General features: G+C 38.7%; 1 protein-coding gene across 2 annotated transcripts in view; it reads left to right on the top strand.

Moving 5' to 3' along the window:
• ME1 (malic enzyme 1) overlaps nt 1-20,250 on the top strand; it is a 189,077-nt gene that overhangs the window by 56,806 nt on the left and 112,021 nt on the right. For both annotated transcript variants that reach the window (XM_042939268.1, XM_042939269.1), the window contains exon 4: nt 18,542-18,617. In XM_042939268.1, the coding sequence (XP_042795202.1) occupies nt 18,542-18,617 (76 nt within the window). The remainder of the gene's footprint in view (nt 1-18,541; nt 18,618-20,250) is intronic.

Here is a 20,250-nt window from a genome sequence, read left to right as displayed (position 1 = left end):
CATAGCTCCTGAGTGTTCTCCAGTCCAGTTTTTGGCAATAGCGTGTTAGCCACCGTTGGGTCAGCTGGTGCCATAGTCCTATCCGAACTACCTTCTTTTCTCCTTACCTACATGCTCTCTAAAAACTCCCTATTTCCTTCTTTTCTTTCTGTAAGAACAGCAGGATTCCTGATTTTAAGAATTAATAATCTGGTAGGACAGACATAAGAAAGTGAAAAACTATATGACAAATATGATAAGTGTTATGATAGAGAAAAACAGCCAGGTTCGATGGGATTGCAGAGAGGTTCCAACTCAGCTTGAATGTGGGTCAGGAAATAGTTTCAAGAGAAGGTAACACTTGAACTGCCTCTGATAAGCAATTAGAAGCTAGCCTGGCCATGAAGAGGAGCTGGAGGGATTGGAGGGATGCCTAAATGAATCCCTAAAAGACCATCCAGAGTTGAAAACTGTATAGTTCTCAGGCTGAATTAGTTGATCAAATGCCAGAAGCAAAGATGGGACTAAAAAGGGAGATATATCAGACATTCAGCTGAAGCTAAGGCAAAGGGAACCTCAACAATTACTCCAAGGTGGGGAACAAAGCAGAATCCCTCAGCCTTTACTGTGTCTTAGAGTGAAAAAAAACGTTTTTTTTGAACCCTGGAGAATGCCAGCATTTAATGAAGAGGACTGAGTCACCAGAAGGTGACAGCATGGGGGTAAACTAGACCACAGGACAGTGATACTGACACTTTACTCACTAATGAATAACGGAAGGCAGTTTATAGGTGGATAATTAGGAGCTGAAAGTTTCTTCAGAGTGAAGAAAAAAAGTGTGCTCATCTGATAATAGTGTAGAGGGGTGGGAATGGGAGACAGGAGAAATATGAAGTAGCTTTAACGAGTAATCTAAGAATAGCCAATAGAAGACACTTAAGGAGGTCATGTTGAGTTGTGAGGACCTAGCTGACACTGGAGAGACTGTGAGTTCTTTTTTTATTACTCGTTTTATCTTAAAATTCCACAATAGTTGACATAGAGTGTTGTATTAGTATCAGGTGTACAATATAGTGATTTAACAATTCTGTATATTACTCTTATTGTGCTTATTGTGATGTATACTCTTAATCCCTGTCAACTATTTCACACCCGCCCCCCTTCCCTCTGGTAACTATCAGTTTGTTCTCTATAGTCAAGTGTGTTTCTTAGTTTGTCTCTCTTGTTTTTTCCCTTTGCTCATTTTTTTTTTAGTTTGTTTCTTAAATTCCACATGTGAGTAAAGTCATATGGTATTTGTCTTTCTCTGACTAACTTCACTTAGCATTATACTCTCTAGCTCCATCCATCTCATTGCAAACGACAAGATTTCATTCTTTTTTTATGTCTGAATAATATTTCATCATATATATGTGCCACGTCTTTTTTATCAATTTATTGATTGATGGGAAACCTGAGGTTTTAATGGATCTAACACACCTGATTGAATGTCCTTTTCAAACATTATTCAAACATGCCTATTGACAGGCAGTAGGGCCTGAGGAAAAGAAAGGCAAATGGATTGATTTAGATTTGAAGGTTTTCAGAAATGGTGTGATGGAAAGAGAAGAAAGCATGAGAGTTAAGACTAGTTGGTGGAATGGATAAAACCTAGCTGCATTAAGAAGGAAATTCAGTCACGGAGCACCTGGGTGGCTCAGCCGGTTAAGCCGTTAAGCGTCTGGCTTGGGTTCAGGTAATGATCTTGTAGTTCGTGAGTTTGAGATCTGCATCGGGCTTTGTGCTGACAGCTTGGAGCCTGGAACCTGCTTTGGATTCTGTGTCTCCCTCTCTCTCTGCACACCCCCCTCAAAAATAAACAAACATTTAAAAAAAAAGAAGGAAATTCAGTCAGGATCGATAATTTGAAGGGAAAAAAAAGCAGGTGTCAAAAGACAGGAGACCTTAACAAGGTCAGAGTGTAGTAATAGCAAAAGTGTGATATTTGGAAAAGTATGAAGTGAGATATTAAATCCTCATATCACAGAGTATACTGAAATTTTAGATAGATTTTTTTTTAGAAAAAAGGGTAACAGAGAAAAGTAATTGATAAGACAGGATTTTGTATGCTTAAAACGTTAAGAAATCTGAAAGGAGAAAAATCCACTTGTTTCACCACATACAAATGGAAACTACAACAAACAAAAGTCTAAAATAAACAATTAGGAAAATAATTTCCACAAGTACTATGAACAGAGGACATGAAAATGAAAATACTTCCAAGGTAAAATTCCTTAAAGATGTACTCGAGGTTGGTATTCCTCCAGCAGCCGAGAATAATTATAGCTTCTTTCTACATATCCAGTGTCAGTTTTGTCATGTTCCTCAGAGGTGACAGCAGCAGTCTGGCTGCGTCCTGTCTCTACTTCATGGTGCTTCAGTCTCCAATTAAAAGGGTGGGGACTACATTTAAAAAAAGGGGAGGCACCTGGTGGCTCAATAGGTTAAGCATCCGACTTCAGCTCAGGTCATGATCTCATGGTCTGTGAGTTCGAGCCCCATGTCAGGCTGTGTGCTGACAGCTCAGAGCCTGGAGCCTGCTTCAGATTCTATGTCTCCCTCTGTCTCTGCCTCTCCCCTGCTCTCTCTCTCTCTCTCAAAAATAAACATTAAAAAAATAAATAAAAGGGTGGGGACCCAGCATGGAGTGTTGGAGCCTGGGCAGGGTTAAGAACACCCACATAGAAGGGCAGCCTGAGTCAGGGTGTGAGAGCCAAGCAAGGTGAAGGGAGAGTCCTTGTAGGAGGGTGGTCCAGTGCTGGGTGTCAGAAGCCCAGTGGATGGAGAAGACACCTGTGTAGGAGGGCTGCCTACTTCAGATATTGGAGCTTTAGTGAAGTGAGCAGGGTGTCTGCATGGGAAGGGAGACAGGATTGGTTTCATACAAGAGGACTGGTCAAATAAGTAAATATATTAAGCATAATGGGAGCTAGGTTTTTCACTATAGGAGAAAGTTGTTATCAGTGTGAAAACTGAAGGGAGAACACTAGAATGAGCCCTTAGGTGTTGAATTGGAATTGAGGGTATTAGTGTGACCATATGGTTTTCAGTGTATAGATAGATGAGATGGATAGGTATAGAAATGTATATATTATGTATGTATTATATATACACATAGGTGTAGAAATATATATGTGTATAATACTCATACACATGTGTATACACATACATGTATGAAGTATGTATGTACATACATATATTCTTTTTCTGTCCATTGAGTTGTCCTGGGAGCAGCAATACCCCAGTAACAATGAGCACATCTAGGACTCAGATCTGAGTACTGTTTCCATCACAAGGAACCAGAGTTCCTTAGAGAAATTACTGGTTCCAGGACTGGGCCAGGATAATTAAAAGATGAGCTGAGGACATCTGTACCAGAAAGTAAGGAAGTGCTCAAAGAATGTCCTTGTGGCAAAAGGACAAAGCAGCTAGCTTGAAGGGGTTCCCTCTGGCTAAATCTGGGACATTTTGAGCATCAAATAAATATTTGCTACCGATTAAAACCTATTGAGTTAAGTAATGAACAGGAGCCCACATTGATATCAATAAATAAATGAATAAATTGAAAATTGGACAGAGAAATGGGGAGTTTTGAAGAATCATCCCATAAAATGCTTCTTAATTACAAAGGGAAGAAAGAGTAACTTTGCAGTGAAGAAGCCTGGAAGATATCACCTTAATCAAGTGATCAGAGTGAATATCACCGCTAATGGGACAAACCAGGAACAGTGCCACCTGATAGGATGCAGTGAGAAGAAGCCAATGTCACTTCTGTGATATTCTTGCAGTATATGTATAATCTGAATCTAGTCATGAGGAAATGCCACACAAACCCAAATTGAGGGACATTCTACAAAAATACTGACTTGTAACTTTAAAAGTATAAGGTCATGACAGTCATGGAAAGACTGAGGAAATGTTCCACATCAAGGAGGACCAAAGAATCATGACAACTAAGTACAACATAGGACTTTGAACTGGACTTTTGTTATGCAGGCCATCATTGGGACAAATGGTATAATATGAATGGTGTCTGAGAATCAGATGGTAGTAATGTGTTAGTATTAGTTTTTTTATTATACTTATGTAGGAGAATATTTTGTAGGAAATGCACTAAATTATTGATAGTGATGAGATGTCATGTTGGCTACTTGACTCTCAAATAGTTCAATTCTTAATGTTACTTAGAATTCTTCTAAGCATTTACTGCAGGAAATTAATATTAATCCATGCCTTCTTAACACTGCCCTCCCTTGAATTCCCTTGGCTTTAGAAACATTGGTGGTCTTTTAAATTTTCTTTTTTCTTTTCTTTACTCTTTCTTTCTTTCTTTCTTTCTTTCTTTCTTTCTTTCTTTCTTTCTTTCTCTTTCTTTCTTTCTTTCTTTCTTTTCTTTCATTTCCTTTTATTCCTTTTCTTTTGTTTCCTTTTCTTCCTTTCCTTTCCTTTTTTCTTTTCTTCCCTCTCTCCCTCCCTTCCTTCCTCTCTCCCTTCCCTTCCCCCTTCCCTTCCTTCCCTCCTTCCTTCCAGGACTCTTAGTCATCCTGTTCTTTCATTGTGGGTACTAACTTGGAATGCTTTCCCCTTGGCCTTCACTTCTTTCTCCTTTAGCAAGCTATTCTCTTTTTCTTTTCTTTTCTTTTTCAAATTGATCTAGTTTTTTTTTTCTTTTTTTTAATTATAATTTTATTTATTTATTTTTTAATTTACATCCAAATTAGTCAGCATATAGTGCAATAATGATTTCAGGAGTAGATTCCAGTGATTCATCCCCTACATATAACATCCAGTGCTCATCCCATATTCTACTCTTTTCAACTGTAGGCATATGACTCCTAACTCTGTACCTTTAGCCTAGGTATTTCCTGATTAGACCTACATTTTACCTGAACTTAGGTTTCTTGAGTACTTTGTTTTCCCATTAGCTCAGATCTGCTGATATGACTCCACTTTGGGCTGACTTCCAAGACTCACTAGTGCATACTCACAATTTGTGAAAAATATGGGGTCTAATTTTCTTATTTCAAAAGATATTAAAATGAGCTTCTGTAACGGAAGAGAGGATTCCTATAGAAAATAGTAGAGTGTTTGCTTCCTCCACTGGGTCAGGAGCAGGGTCATGAACTAATTTCCACAAGAAAATTGAAGTCTAGTTATAATAGAGGGTTGCATGTTAGAATATGAATTCTATTTTGATATGAAATAAACTTCATTAGGGATTTATCTGAGGCAACATGAAGAATTAAGAATATTATCTCATAAATCTCTTTGGAGAGTGTAGTATATACAATGTTAGAGGTTATGAGAAAAGTTTGAAGTATGTACATGAGAAAATGACCCACATTTTGAAATTATCTTAGTTCTTACATGAACTAGACACAAAAGCATGAGTATTTTTAGTTTCCATATTTAATATACTTTGGATAAAAATGAAATATTCTAAATAAACTGAACAAAAAAAACATGGGTGGAGAAGTGTTTATTGAAATTCCATTTATTTAAAAATATAATTGATAAATAACCTTCTGGTCTAAAGTTTTCATTTGTATATATGTAACTACATGTATATGTTGAGGATTAATGTTTTATATTCAACTCTGTACCAGCAAGTATGAGTCATGTCCTGCTGATTTTTGGGTATCTCATTAGTTTTCTGATCAAGGAAATATTACATGAGGTTTTGCAAATTATTCTCCCAAAATGCTTGATTTGGTGGGACATTACAGATGCTTCATTTATTGAGCTCTCTGTAAGAGTAAGCACTTTAGCCACAAATGAATCTCTGCTCAGTACAAGAGATTACAGGTGGTTAAATGAATCTCCCAGTGAAATCGTGCTCATATCTTTGTATAATAAACCTTGGCATTTAATTTATGTAAATTTTAGTATCATTCGTTGTCCCTCTTGTTTTTTTTTTTTTTTTTTTTTTTTTTTAAAGATACTATTTCCTGAGACTAGTGGTGCTTGGAAAACCTTGGATAACTAACAAGTTCCCAAGAAATATTACTTAATGATATATTGCCAAGAACATTTTAGATAATTCAACAATTTGGACTTCCTTAAGAAGTCCAAAAATATTTCATTTTAATTTTAGAATAATTCATTGAGAATTTGTTGATTGCATAGTTGGATATGACAGGGATCCAAAAAAAATATGTAACTAATACAGAGCTTATACTTATTTTGGAGAAACAAAATAAATTCATGTGAAATAGCAAAAAAAAGAAAAGAAAAAAAAAAGAAAACCCAGGAAAGGATATAATTTAGTGCCAACTTTGGCAAATTAATGTTTTTGTTGAGTCAGACAATCATCAGTGATCTGCCTTTAGCACTTACTATCATACTATAATTTTTGGTTATTTAATAAGTCAGTGTAAATCTGGGCTTATTTCATGTTTTCTGTACTTTAAGAATTTTGGTTATAGAAGACTTATTTTTTCAGTACTATCATCAGCATGTATTGTTGGACACATACTATGTGCCAGCATAGTTAAAGACATTGGAGTTACTAATGTGAGAAAAATAGAATCTGTACTTAAGGAACTCATTGCATTGTGTGTATATGTATACTGGGGGTGGTGGTGGCAAGGAGGAGACAGATAGTAAATGTGAAAAAATAAGATCATTTCAGATACTTGGAAGTATTGTGAAGATGATCAAAATGCTAGTGTGGAAGTACTTTAATTGCTATTATCAGAAAAGACCTGTTTGAGGAACTCAGCTGAGAGTTGAGGCCTGAATGATTAGAGGAGTTAAGTAGTTGGCTAAATACATAATTTGGAGCTGAAGGAAGTGGTCTAGGTTGAAGACAGAAGTCTGAGAGTCATCATTATGAACATACTATTTAATGTCATGTCAAACACAGTTGAGAAGTAAGATGAGAATTGAGCATTGACCTTTGCCTGCAGTCAGATGTGAGTTGTTAGTGACTTTGGTAAGAGTTGTTTTGGTGAGGAAGTGAGGGAAAAAAAGGCTTATTAGAAGATTGAAGATAGAATGGGAGGTAAGAAAATAGAGACAGTAAGAATACATGTCTTGGAAGATGGCGGCGTAGGAGGATGCTGGGCTCACCATGTCCTGCTGATCACTTAGATTCCACCTACACCTGCCTAAATAACCCAGAAAACCTCCAGAAGACTAGCAGAACAGAGTCTCTGGAGCCAAGTGCAGACGAGAGGCCCATGGAAGAGGGGTAGGAAGGGCAGTGAGGCGGTGCGCGCTGCACGGACTGGCGGGAGGGAGCCGGGGCAGAGGGGCGGCCTGCCGGCCAAGCAGAGCCCCCGAGTCTGGCTGGCAAAAGTGGAGGGGCCGGACGGAGTGTGTTCTGACAGCAAGCGGGACTTGACATCTGGAAGGTTATAAGCTAACAGCTCTGGTCGGAGAACAGGAGGGCTGGAGGACAACGGGAGGGAGAGTTGTTGAGCCCTGGAGGACAGAGCTCAGCTTGGCGGGAACAAAGGCACTCACCAGCGCCATCTCTCTCACCCATCCCCCAGCCAAAATCCCAAAGGGAACCAGTTCCTGCCAGGGAACTTGCTTGCACCACGCAAACACCCAACGATGTGCTTCTGCGGATCCATCCCTCAGGTGGGTCTGACTCCCCTCCTGTGCCACAGGGCCCCTCCCAAAGCCGATCTCCGAAGGAAAAGCCAGCTGAGCCTGCCCCTCCCACCCCTGTGCACCTTGCCAATCCACCCCAGCTAATATGCCAGATCCCCAGCACCACAAGCCTGGCAGTGTGCAAGTAGCCCAGACGAGCCGCACCACCCCACAGTGAATCCCGCCCCTAGGAGAGGGGAAGAGAAGGCACACACCAGTGTGACTGTGGCCCCAGCGGTGGGCTGGGGGCAGACATCAGGTCTGACTGTGGCCCCGCTCACCAATGCAAGTTATTCAAGACAGCACAGGGAAAGTGCCCCACAGTTCCGCACCACTCCAGGGACTATCCAAAATGATGAAACGGAAGAATTCCCCTCAAAAAAACCATCCAGGAAATAACAACAGCTAACGAACTGATCAAAAACGATTTAAACAATATAACAGAAAGTGAATTTAGAATAATAGTCATAAAATTAATCGCTGGGCTTGAAAACAGTATAAAGGACAGCAGAGAATCTATTGCTACAGAGATCAAGGGACTAAGGAACAGCCAAGAGGAGCTAAATAATGCTATCAATGAGCTGCAAAATAAAATGGAGACAACCACGGCTTGGATTGAAGAGGCAGAGGAGAGAATAGGTGAACTAGAAGATAAAATTATGGAAAAAGAAGCTGAGAAAAAGAGAGATAAAAAAATCCAGGAGTATGAGGGGAAAATGAGAGAACTAAGTGATGCACTAAAGAGAAATAATCTACGCATAATTGGTATTCCAGAGGAGGAAGAGAGAGGGAAAGGTGCTGAAGGTGTACTTGAAGAAATAGTAGCTGAGAACTTCCCGGATCTGGGGAAGGAAAAAGGCATTGAAATCCAAGAGGCACAGAGAACTCCCTTCAGACGTAACTTGAATCGATCTGCATGACATACCATAGTGAAACTGGCAAAATACAAGGATAAAGAGAAAATTCTGAAAGCAGCTAGAGATAAATGTGCTCTAACATATAAAGGGAGACCTATAAGACTCATGACCGATCTCTCTACTGAAACTTGGCAGGCCAGAAAGGAATGGCAGGAGATCTTCAATGTGATGAACAGAAAAAATATGCAGCTGAGAATCCTTTATCCAGCAAGTCTGTCATTTAGAATAGAAGGAGAGATAAAGGTCTTCCCAAACAAAAATTGAAGGAATTCGTCGCCACTAAACCAGCCCTACAAGAGATCCTAAGGGGGATCCTGTAAGACAAAGTACCAGAGACATCGCTACAAGCATGAAACCTACGGACATAACAATGACTCTAAACCCATATCTTTTTATAATAACACTGAATGTAAATGGACTAAATGCGCCAACCAAAAGACATAGGGTATCAGAATGGATAAAAAAACAAGACCCATCTACTTGCTGTCTACAAGAGACTCATTTTAGACCTGAGGACACCTTCAGATTGAGAGTGAGGGGATGGAGAACTATTTATCATGCCAGTGGAAGTCAAAAGAAAGCTGGAGTAGCCATACTTATATCAGGCAAACTAGACTTTAAATTAAAGGCTGTTACAAGAGATGATGAAGGGAATTATATAATAATCACAGGGTCTCTCCATCAGGAAGAGCTAACAATTATAAATGTCTATGCGCTGAATACAGGAGCCCCCAAATATATAAAACAATTACTCACAAACATAAGCAATCTTATTGATAAGAATGTGGTAATTGCAGGGGACTTTAACACTCCACTTACAGAAATGGATAGATCATCTAGACACACGGTCAATAAAGAAACAAGGGCCCTGAATGATACATTGGATCAGATGGACTTGACAGATCTATTTAGAACTCTGCATCCCAAAGCAACAGAATATACTTTCTTCTTGAGTCCACATGGAACATTCTCCAAGATAGATCACATACTGGGTCACAAAACAGCCCTTCATAAGTATACAAGAATTGAAATCATACCATGCATACTTTCAGACCACAATGCTATGAAGCTTGAAATCAACCACAAGAAAAAGTCTGGAACACCGCCAAAAGCATGGAGGTTAAAGAACACCCTACTAAAGAATGAGTGGGTCAACCAGGCAGTTAGAGAAGAAATTAAAAAATATACGGAAACAAACGAAAACAAAAATACAACAATCCATACGCTTTGGGATGCAGCGAAGGCAGTCTTGAGAGGAAAATTCATTGCAATCCAGGCCTATCTCAAGAAACAAGAAAAATCCCAAATACAAAATCTAATAGCACACCTAAAGGAAGTAGAAGCAGAACAGCAAAGACAGCCTAAACCCCGCAGAAGAAGAGAAATAATAAAGATCAGAGCAGAAATAAACAATACAGAATCTAAAAAAACTGTAGAACAGATCAATGAAACCAAGAGTTGGTTTTTTGAAAAAATAAAAAAAATTGATAAACCTCTAGCCAGGCTTCTCAAAAAGAAAAGGGAGATGACCCAAATAGATAAAATCATGAATGAAAATGGAATTATTACAACCAATCCCTCAGAGATACAAGCAATTATCAGGGAATACTATGAAAAATTATATGCCAACAAACTGGACAACCTGGAAGAAATGGACAAATTCCTAAACACCCACACACTTCCAAAACTCAATCAGGAGGAAATAGAAAGCTTGAACAGACCCATAACCAGCAAAGAAATTGAATCAGTCATCAAAAATCTCCCAACAAATAAGAGTCCAGGACCAGATGGCTTCCCTGGGGAATTCTACCAGACGTTTAAAGCAGAGATAATACCTGTCCTTCTCAAGCTATTCCAAAAAATAGAAAGGGAAGGAAAACTTCCAGACTCATTCTATGAAGCCAGTATTACTTTGATTCCTAAACCAGACAGAGACCCAGTAAAAAAAGAGAACTACAGGCCAATATCCCTGATGAATGTGGATGCAAAAATTCTCAATAAGATACTAGCAAATCGAATTCAACAGCATATAAAAAGAATTATTCACCATGATCAAGTGGGATTCATTCCTGGAATGTAGGGATGGTTCAACATTCACAAATCAATCAACGTGATACATCACATTAATAAAAGAAAAGATAAGAACCATATGATCCTGTCAATTGATGCAGAAAAGGGATTTGACAAAATTCAGCAACTTTCTTAATAAAAACCCTCGAGAAAGTCCGGATGGAAGGAACATACTTAAAGGTCATTAAAGCCACTTATGAAAAGCCACAGCTAATATCATCCTCAGTGGGGAAAAACTGAGAGCTTTTTCCCTGAGATCAGGAACACGACGGGGATGTCCACTCTCACCGCTGTTGTTTAACATAGTGTTGGAAGTGCTAGCATCAGCAATCAGACAACAAAAGGAAATCAAAGGCATCAAAATTGGCAAAGATGAAGTCAAGCTTTCACTTTTTGCAGATGACATGATATTATACATGGAAAATCTGATAGATTCCACCAAAAGTCTGCTAGAACTGATACATGAATTTAGCAAAGTTGCAGGATACAAAATCAATGTACAGAAACCAGTTGCATTCTTATACACTAATAATGAAGCAACAGAAAGACAAATAAAGAAACTGATCCCATTCACAATTGCACCAAGAAGCATGAAATACCTAGGAAGAAATCTAACCAAAGATATAAAAGATCTGTATGCTGAAAACTATAGAAAGCTTATGAAGGAAATTGAAGAAGATATAAAGAAATGGAAAAACATTCTGTGCTCATGGATTGGAAGAATAAATATTGTCAAAATGTCAATACTACCCAAAGCTATCTACACATTCAATGCAATCCCAATCAAAATTGCACCAGCATTCTTCTGAAAACTAGAACAAGCAATCCTAAAATTCATATGGAACCACAAAAGGCCCTGAATAGCCAAAGTAATTTTGAAGAAGAAGACCAAAGCAGGAGGCATCACAATCCCAGACTTTCGCCTCTACTACAAAGCTGTCATCATCAAGACAGCATGGTATTGGCACAAAAACAGACACATAGACCAATGGAATAGAATAGAAACCCCAGAACTAGACCCACAAACGTATGGCCAACTCATCTTTGACAAAGCAGGAAAGAACATCCAATGGAAAAAAGACAGTCTCTTTAACAAATGGTGCTGGGAGAACTGGACAGCAACATGCAGAAGGTTGAAACTAGACCACTTTCTCACACCATTCACAAAAGTAAACTCAAAATGGATAAAGGACCTGAATGTGAGACAGGAAACCATCAAAACCCTAGAGGAGAAAGCAGGAAAAGACCTCTCTGACCTCAGCCGTAGCAATCTCTTACTTGACACATCCCCAAAGGCAAGGGAATTAAAAGCAAAAATGAACTACTGGGACCTTATGAAGATAAAAAGCTTCTGCACAGCAAAGGAAACAACCAACAAAACTAAAAGGCAACCAATGGAATGGGAAAAGATATTTGCAAATGACATATCCGACAAAGGGCTAGTATCCAAAATCTACAAAGAACTCACCAAACTCCACACCCGAAAAACAAATAACCCAGTGAAGAAATGGGCAGAAAACATGAATAGACACTTCTCTAAAGAAGACCTCCGGATGGCCAACAGGCACATGAAAAGATGCTCAAGGTCGCTCCTCATCAGGGAAATACAAATCAAAACCACACTGAGATATCACCTCATGCCAGTCAGAGTGGCCAAAATGAACAAATCAGGAGACTATAGATGCTGGAGAGGATGTGGAGAAACGGGAACCCTCTTGCACTGTTGGTGGAAATGCAAACTGGTGCAGCCGCTCTGGAAAACAGTGTGGAGGTTCCTCAAAAAATTAAAAATAGACCTACCCTATGACCCAGCAGTAGCACTGCTAGGAATTTACCCAAGGGATACAGGAGTACTGATGCATAGGGGCACTTGTACCCCAATGTTTATAGCAGCACTCTCAACAATAGCCAAATTATGGAAAGAACCTAAATGTCCATCAACTGATGAATGGATAAAGAAGTTGTGGTTTATATACACAAAGCAGTACTACGTGGCAATGAGAAAGAATGAAATATGGCCTTTTGTAGCCACATGGATGGAACTGGAGAGTGTTATGCTAAGTGAAATAAGCCATACAGAGAAAGACAGATACCATATGTTTTCAGTCTTATGTGGATCCTGAGAAACTTAACAGAAACCCATGGGGGAGGGGAAGGAAAAAAAAAGGAGGTTAGAGTGGGAGAGAGCCAAAGCATAAGAGACTGTTAAAAACTGAGAACAAACTGAGGGTTGATGGGGGGTGGGAGGGAGTGGGGGGTGGGTGATGGGTATTGAGGAGGGCACTTTTTGGGATGAGCACTGGGTGTTGTATGGAAACCAATTTAACAATAAACTTCATATATTGAAAAAATAAAAAGAATAAATAAAATATAAAGACAATTAGCTCTAAAAAAAAAAAAGAATACATCAGTCTTTTAAGGGTTTTGCTCTGAAGAGAGGAGAGTAGAAGACAAAACCCAGTCTTTTCAGAAGATAGATAATATTAAGGCAGGTTGTTATGCCAGTAAGAATGATCCAGTAGAGAAAGTGATGGTATAGCATAGAGATGGGATAATTGTAGGAATGAAGCCCTTGAAAAGCTGAGATGGAATAAAATCTAGAGTGCATGTGAGAGGTTGGCCTTGGCAATAGGAAATTTCTTCCCCTGTAACAGGAGGGAAGGCAGAAATTCAGAGCAACACGATGGATAAAATGTAGTCTTTTCAATAAATGGTGCTGGAACAACTGGACATCCACGTGAAAAAAGATGAATCTAGGCAGACTTTATATCTCTCACAAAAATTAAAATGGATCACAAACCTAAATGTAAAACATAAAACTATAAAACTCCTAGAAGATAACATAGGAGAAAATCTAGATGACCTCCGGTATGGCAATGACTTTTTAGATTCAACACCACAGGCACAATCCACTTAAAGAAGTAATGGATGAGCTGTACTTCATTAAATTTAAAATTTCTGCTTTCTTTTCCTTAAAAAATTTTTTAAAATGTTTATTCAATTTTGAGAGACAGAGTGCGAGCAGGGGAGGCGCAGAGAGAGAGAGGGAGACACAGAATCTGAAGCAGGCTCCAGGCTCTGAGCTGTCAGCACAGAGCTTGACATGGGGCTTGAGCTCATGGACCGCGAGATTGTTACCTGAGCTGAAGTCGGACGCTCAACTGACTGAGCCACCCAGGCGCCCCATAAAATTTCTGCTTGCTGAAAGATACTGTCAGGGTGACTGACTGGCTCAGTTGGTAGACTATGCAACTCTTGATCTTTGGGTGTGATTTTGAGCCCCACATTGGCAGTGAGTTTACTTAAAAAAAAGACACTGTGGCCTGGGTGGCTCAGTTGGTTGAGCGACTGACTTCGGCTCAGGTCATGATCTCACGGTTTGTGAGTTTGAGCCCCTCGACAGGCTCTGTGCTGTCAGCTCAGAGCCCGGAGCCTGCTTCGGATTCTGTGTCTCCTTCTCTCTATGCCCCTCCCCCACTTGTGATCTGTCTCTCTCTGCCTATCAAAAATAAATAAATGTAAAAAAAAATTAAAAAAAAAAAGACACTGTGATGAGAATGAAAAGACAAGCCACATATTGGGAAAAAATATTTGCAAGAGATGTATCTGATAAAGGACATTATCCCAAATATACAAATAACTCTTAAAAAATCAACGATAAAGAAACAACCCAATTTAAAAATGGGCCAAAGACCTTGACAGTCCCCTCACCAAAGAAGATATATTAATGGCAAATAAGCCTGTTAAGAGATACTCCACATTTCACGTCATCAGGGAAATACAAACTAAAACAATAGTGAGCTACCACTACACGTTTATTAGAATGACAAAATCCGGAACACTGACAACACCCAAGTACTGGTCAGGATATGGAGCAATAGGAACTCTCATTCATTGCCGGTGGGAAGGCAAAACGATACAGCTACTTTGGAAAACAATTTGTGAGTTCTTAAAACCTCTTCTTATCATACAATCCAGTAATTGCATTCCTAATATTTACCCAAAGAAATTAAAAATTTATGTCTGCACAGAAACCTGCACACAAAAGTTTTTAATAGCCTTATCATATTGCCAGAACTTGGGAGCAACCAATATGTCCTTCAGTAGGTGGATGGGTAAACAAACTGTGGTATATCCAGACAATGGAATATTACTCAGTGTTAAAAAGAAATGAGCTATGAAGCCATGAAAAGACATGGAGGAACTTTTTACTAAGTGAAAGAAGTCAATCTGAAAAGATTGTAAACTGTATGATTTCAGCTATATGACATTTTAGACAAGGGAAAACTTTGGAAACAGTAAAAAGATCAGTGGTGGCTGGGGGCTTGAGAGGGAAGGATAAATAGGTAGAACAGAGAGGACATTCAGAGCCATGAATCTACTCTGTATGATACTATGATTGTGGCTACATATCACTATAAATATGTCCAAACCCACAGAATGTACAACACTAAGAGTGAACCCTAATGGAAACTATGTACTCTGGGTGGTAATGATGTGTTAGTGTCCACTGTGGTGTGAAGGATGTTGTCGGTGGGGGGATGGGGGTGGGGAGGCCAGTAGTCATGTGGAGGGGAGGCAGGAAGTTTATGAGAAATCTGTATACCTTCTGCTTAATTTTGCTGTGAACCTAAAACTGCTAAAAAAAAAAATCTATTTTAAAAGATGCAGATGGGTTAGTGGAGTTTATATTAGAGAGATGAGGTAGTTTTCACCTTGTTGGATCTAAGAAGATTTGCTCATCAGCTGAGAGAGGGAGATGGGTGTAGGAGGTGAGGGGAAAAGAGAAAGTGTGAAATGGCCCTCTCAGAGACTGCTAAGTTGAATTTGCTAGGAAATCATAGTGGTAAATTTTGCAAAAGAAGAGTGCCAATTTGGGGCACCTGGCTGATTTAGATGGATGAATGTACGGCTCTTGATCATGTGGTTGTGAGTTCAAGCCCTGTATTGCATGTAGATATTACTCAAATAAATAAACTTAAAAAAAGTGCCAAATTGAGATTTCTGGCCATAAGTAGGAAGTGAATCTTAACAATGTTTTTAATTTTCTATAACAGTACTTTAACCAACCAATAGCAGGAGGGATGTCTATTACCTGGATTGTGGTCTTAAAATATCATTTTCTACTAGAAGAAAACAGGGATTCGTAAAGAAATGGCTCATGGGCCTTGGGCAGACCTTTTAGAGACAAAAAGGAACATTTTGTCATAACCAAGATCAAGGAAGCTGTCCAAAACTATAGTCATGTCAAAAGGGCTCAGAGGCCAACATGAAGAGTCTTCCACTGACTAAGTATGGGGCAATTTTAGTATCAATAAAGAAAGTAACTGTGATGGATTAAAACACATCAAATATGTTTAAATCCATGAGTTTATTTTGATCACACACACACACACACACACACACACACACACACACACATACACACACACACCTTAGTGGAAATTCTTGAAGGATTTTAGCAAATGGCCTCTTTATTTCAAAAACTGGTAAATAAAGGGGTGTGTGGGTGGCTCAGTCAGTTAAGCATCCAACTCATTTATTTTTTTTATTATTTTTTTAATGTTTATTTATTTTTGAGAGAGACAGAGCGCGAGCAGGGGAGGGGCAGAGAGGGAGAGAGAAACAGAATCTGAAGCAGGTTCTAGGCTCCAAGCTATCAGCACAGAGTCCGTTGTGGGGCTTGAACTTCCAAAAGAGAGCTCATGACCTGAGCCAAAGGCGGATGCTTGACCAACTATGCCACTCAGGCGCCCCTAAGCATCCAACTCTTGATCTTGCTCAGGTCATGATCTGATGGTTTGTGAGATTGAGCCCTGCATTGGGCTCGGCACTGACAGTGCAGAGTCTACTTGGGATTCTCTTTCCCTCACCCTCTGCCCCTTGTCCACTAGTGCACGCAAGTGCACGCGCACACACATACACATTCTCTCTCTCTCTCTCTCTCAAAATAAATAAATAAACATTAAAATAAAACTGGTAAGTAAAGAGGAAGAATCTAGCTTTTTGTATCAGCTTTACCATTGGGTAACCAAACAATAGGTGTGGTGAAATTTCTCTTTAAAGAAGAGTTTCAGCAAATGAGGAATGATTGACAGAATTGGAATATTCCATTGTAATCCCTAATGAATTAATGAATTTAGATATTAAGCATTAGCAGCTGTGGCAATCACACAAAGCACTGCAAGATACTGTAACTGAACCAATGTGAGTTTGCTCGTTTGTGCATCAGAAACTGCACTGGGTTAGGTTATCTCACAAAGTACTTTATTTGCAGCAAATAAGGAGATCATGGGGAATGGCTTCCAAAGCCATGACTCCTGAGCAAGGGTGGTTGGGTTTCTTTTGTTTAGAGTTAGGATGAGTATTTAGACAGGGCTGCCTTGTCATCATTGTATGTAGAGGCAAGCATAAGGTCATGCATGTACCTTAAGGAAACATGTCTATACATACGTTGTGTGTTATGTAAATGGAGCTTGTGCCTCCTCCCTGGGCAGAGATTCTAGTATTAGAACAAGATAAAGGTAGTTGTTGGTCACTCTGGAAGTCATTCCAGGATCCATCCGCTCAGGTGTGAGTCGGGTTAAATTCACACTAGTCTGGGTAGTCTGGGCCGGCTGGTCAGGACAGGCTCTGTTGCTCAAGAGAAAGTTTTACTTTCCATTTGCCTCAGTTAAGAGATAAGCTGGAAAGAAGAGGTAAGGAAAAATAGAGGACAAATGTCAGTGAGTACAAGCAGGTGGACAGGAAAGATCAAGTCTTGAGGTCTAGCTGGTGATAATACTATGCATCTTCTGATAACACCCAACTATGAAGTGTCTTATAAAAAATGGACACGAATCTCATTAAGTCTTTAAATTCAATTACCAATTTCTCAAGAAATATAGAAGAAAGAGTAATTTTTTAATCTATACCATAGGAATTTAATCAGCAAAATTCAGATTATGGGAAACTTTAGAAGACAAATTGTGTCTAGAGATGGCTTTTCATTTGGATGATAGAACTATAAGTTAAAAGAGACCATAAAAGTTGGGACAGTTGTTACTCTTAGGAGGGGAGGGGGGTTTTGATTGGGAGAAACATGTGGAGGGTTTCTGGGATGCCTGCAAGGCTCTCTCTGCTTAAATGCTATTATGTACAAGGGTGGTTGCCTTATAAAAATTCACTAAGCTGTGCATTGGTTGTATCTGGCTCTCTGTATTTGAGTTACATTTAACAATACTAAAGTAAAGCTTTTAAATGAGATTAAGATATTGAAGTTCATTTTTAATTTTAATTTTCAATTAGTTGTTAGGTTTTCATAGGAAGTGGGAGGCAGGAGAGGCAGTGTTAAAGACTTCAATTGAGTTTTAATAACAGAGTTGAAAACAGCAACTAAGACTGCAAATCAAAGAATTGTAACTTGGGTATTTGAACTTAAAAAAAAAATCAAGTAAGTTTCACACAAAAGGAGTGCCCAGCATTCGTCAGTCACTCCAGCCATTTCCAATACAGGCTTTCATCTTCACACTGTGACTATGTAATCAAGTGGAGTGTATACTGAAAATGCCTGTTTACATATACTTCATCTTTTTCTAAGTGCTTTTACGTATATTATTTAATGAAAGCCTAAATAAATCTATGAGTGGAATTCATAATGCTATTTAATTCTCTGTATATAAAAGAGTGAATGCTTCTTTAATTACAAAATCTTAAAGAATATGTAATAAGAATGAACCTTTATTATTATAATCTACCTTTAATGTCAATACATTATTTAAGGTAATTTCTCCCTAATTTATAAGGTTCCTAGCTTTTAAATGTGTAAGGAAATAATTTTCACTAGTTTGATAAAAATGGAGGTGTATCAAACAAATCTGAAAAAAAATTTTAAATATTCATGGTAGTTTCACAAGTCTGAAGTAAATTAAAACTACCTTTTTTTTTTTTTCTGTCAGGGGTCTCTTTATTAGTATCCATGACCAAGGGCATATTGCTTCAGTTCTTAATGCGTGGCCAGAAGATGTCATCAAGGTAAGTTATCCAATTTTTCTACTATGGCAAATTTGTTCTTTTTTCTATCCTGTAACATGCTGACAATTTTCATGATATCAGATAGCATTCACTAGCTTTTCTAGTGAATGTCACCTAATTTATATTCCTTTAATTTTTGCATACTGGATTAATTTTATTCTGATACCATTTAGAGACTAAGTTTCCCCATTTTTTTTATCTAAGTTCTTAGTATTTCTTTGTTTATTATAAATGATAAGTGTTGAATAAATGTTGAAGTTGCCTCTGAATTTCTTTAAGCAAAATCCTTTTTCACATTTGTTGGGTTTAATCATCCACTAAGAGGAACACAGGTAGACAAAAAATCCATTTCCTTTACCATTTCCTTTACCATTGTGACCTTAAGTAGCTCATCTGACTTTCCTCAGTGAGTGAGCTAATGAAAATAAAATAAGAATAGTATCCAGCATTTAGTAGCTTTCAGTGAGAGAGACTACCTGGATTAACTCTTACAATTATCACAATAATTCAGTGAGGAAAGGAAAGGGGAGTGTGCTCCACAGTAGTGCAGGGTGGCAGTTGGAAGGTGCATGCAGGCCTCAGAGCCCTTGCTCTTGGACATGGACCCTGTCACCTTCCTTGTCTCAGGAATGTGAGAAGTACTTGTCCCTGCCTTGGCTCTTGTTCGTCTGTCCTTCCTTCCTTCCTTCCTTCCTTCCTTCCTTCCTTCCATCCACATGCCAAGCACTTTGTGCTATGTTTTTGGAGTAAGAATGAACAAACTGATACTTTTTAGGGGTGCCAGAGGCACTTCAGCTGTGACTTCTTTTTTTAAAATTAATTAATTAATTATTATTATTATTTTTAAAAAATTTACATCCAAGTTAGTTAACATATAGTGCAACAATAATTTCAGGGGTAGATTCCTTGATGCCCCTTACCCATTTAGCCCATCCCCCCTCCCACAACCCCTCCAGTAACTCTCTGTTTGTTCTCCATATTTAAGAGTCTCTTATGTTTTGTCCCCCTCCCTGTTTTTATATTATTTTTGCTTCCCTTCCCTTGTGTTCATCTGTTCTGTGTCTTAAAGTCCTCATATGAGTGAAGTCATATGATTTTTGTCTTTCTCTGACTAATTTCACTTAGCATAATACCCTCCAGTTCCATCCACATAGTTGCAAATGGCAAGATTTCATTCTTTTTGATTGCCGAGTAATACTCTGTTGTATATATACACCACATCTTCTTTATCCATTCATCCATCGTTGGACATTTGGGTTCTTTCCATACTTTGGCTATTGTCGATAATGCAGCTATGACTTCTGAAGCATCACCCCCTTACTGATCTTTCTTTTGAGCAGTCATGGCTAGAATTGATTCACTTTGCTCTTTGAGGCTTATACCAGGCAAACTTGTAAAGCAGAATGTTTTTCATGATTTCCAGTCTTCCCAATTTTTTCACTTTTTTTTTTTAACCTAAGTTGCTTCCTTAGCTTTTCTCCCACAAGGTAAACTGCACTGTCCACAGATCCTGTCCTTAGGAACTACCCCCAAAATGTGTTAATTCTGTGAAGTATAAAATGTCTAAGAAGGACACTTACAATTTAACTGGAATCTAGAGAGAATTTTAAGAATGAGTCAATATAGAAAATAG

The sequence above is a fragment of the Panthera leo genome, chromosome B2, assembly GCF_018350215.1.
Source record: "Panthera leo isolate Ple1 chromosome B2, P.leo_Ple1_pat1.1, whole genome shotgun sequence".
NCBI lineage: Eukaryota > Metazoa > Chordata > Mammalia > Carnivora > Felidae > Panthera > Panthera leo.
Note: the sequence above shows the minus strand (reverse complement) of the source record. Positions and strands in the feature narration are given on the sequence as shown.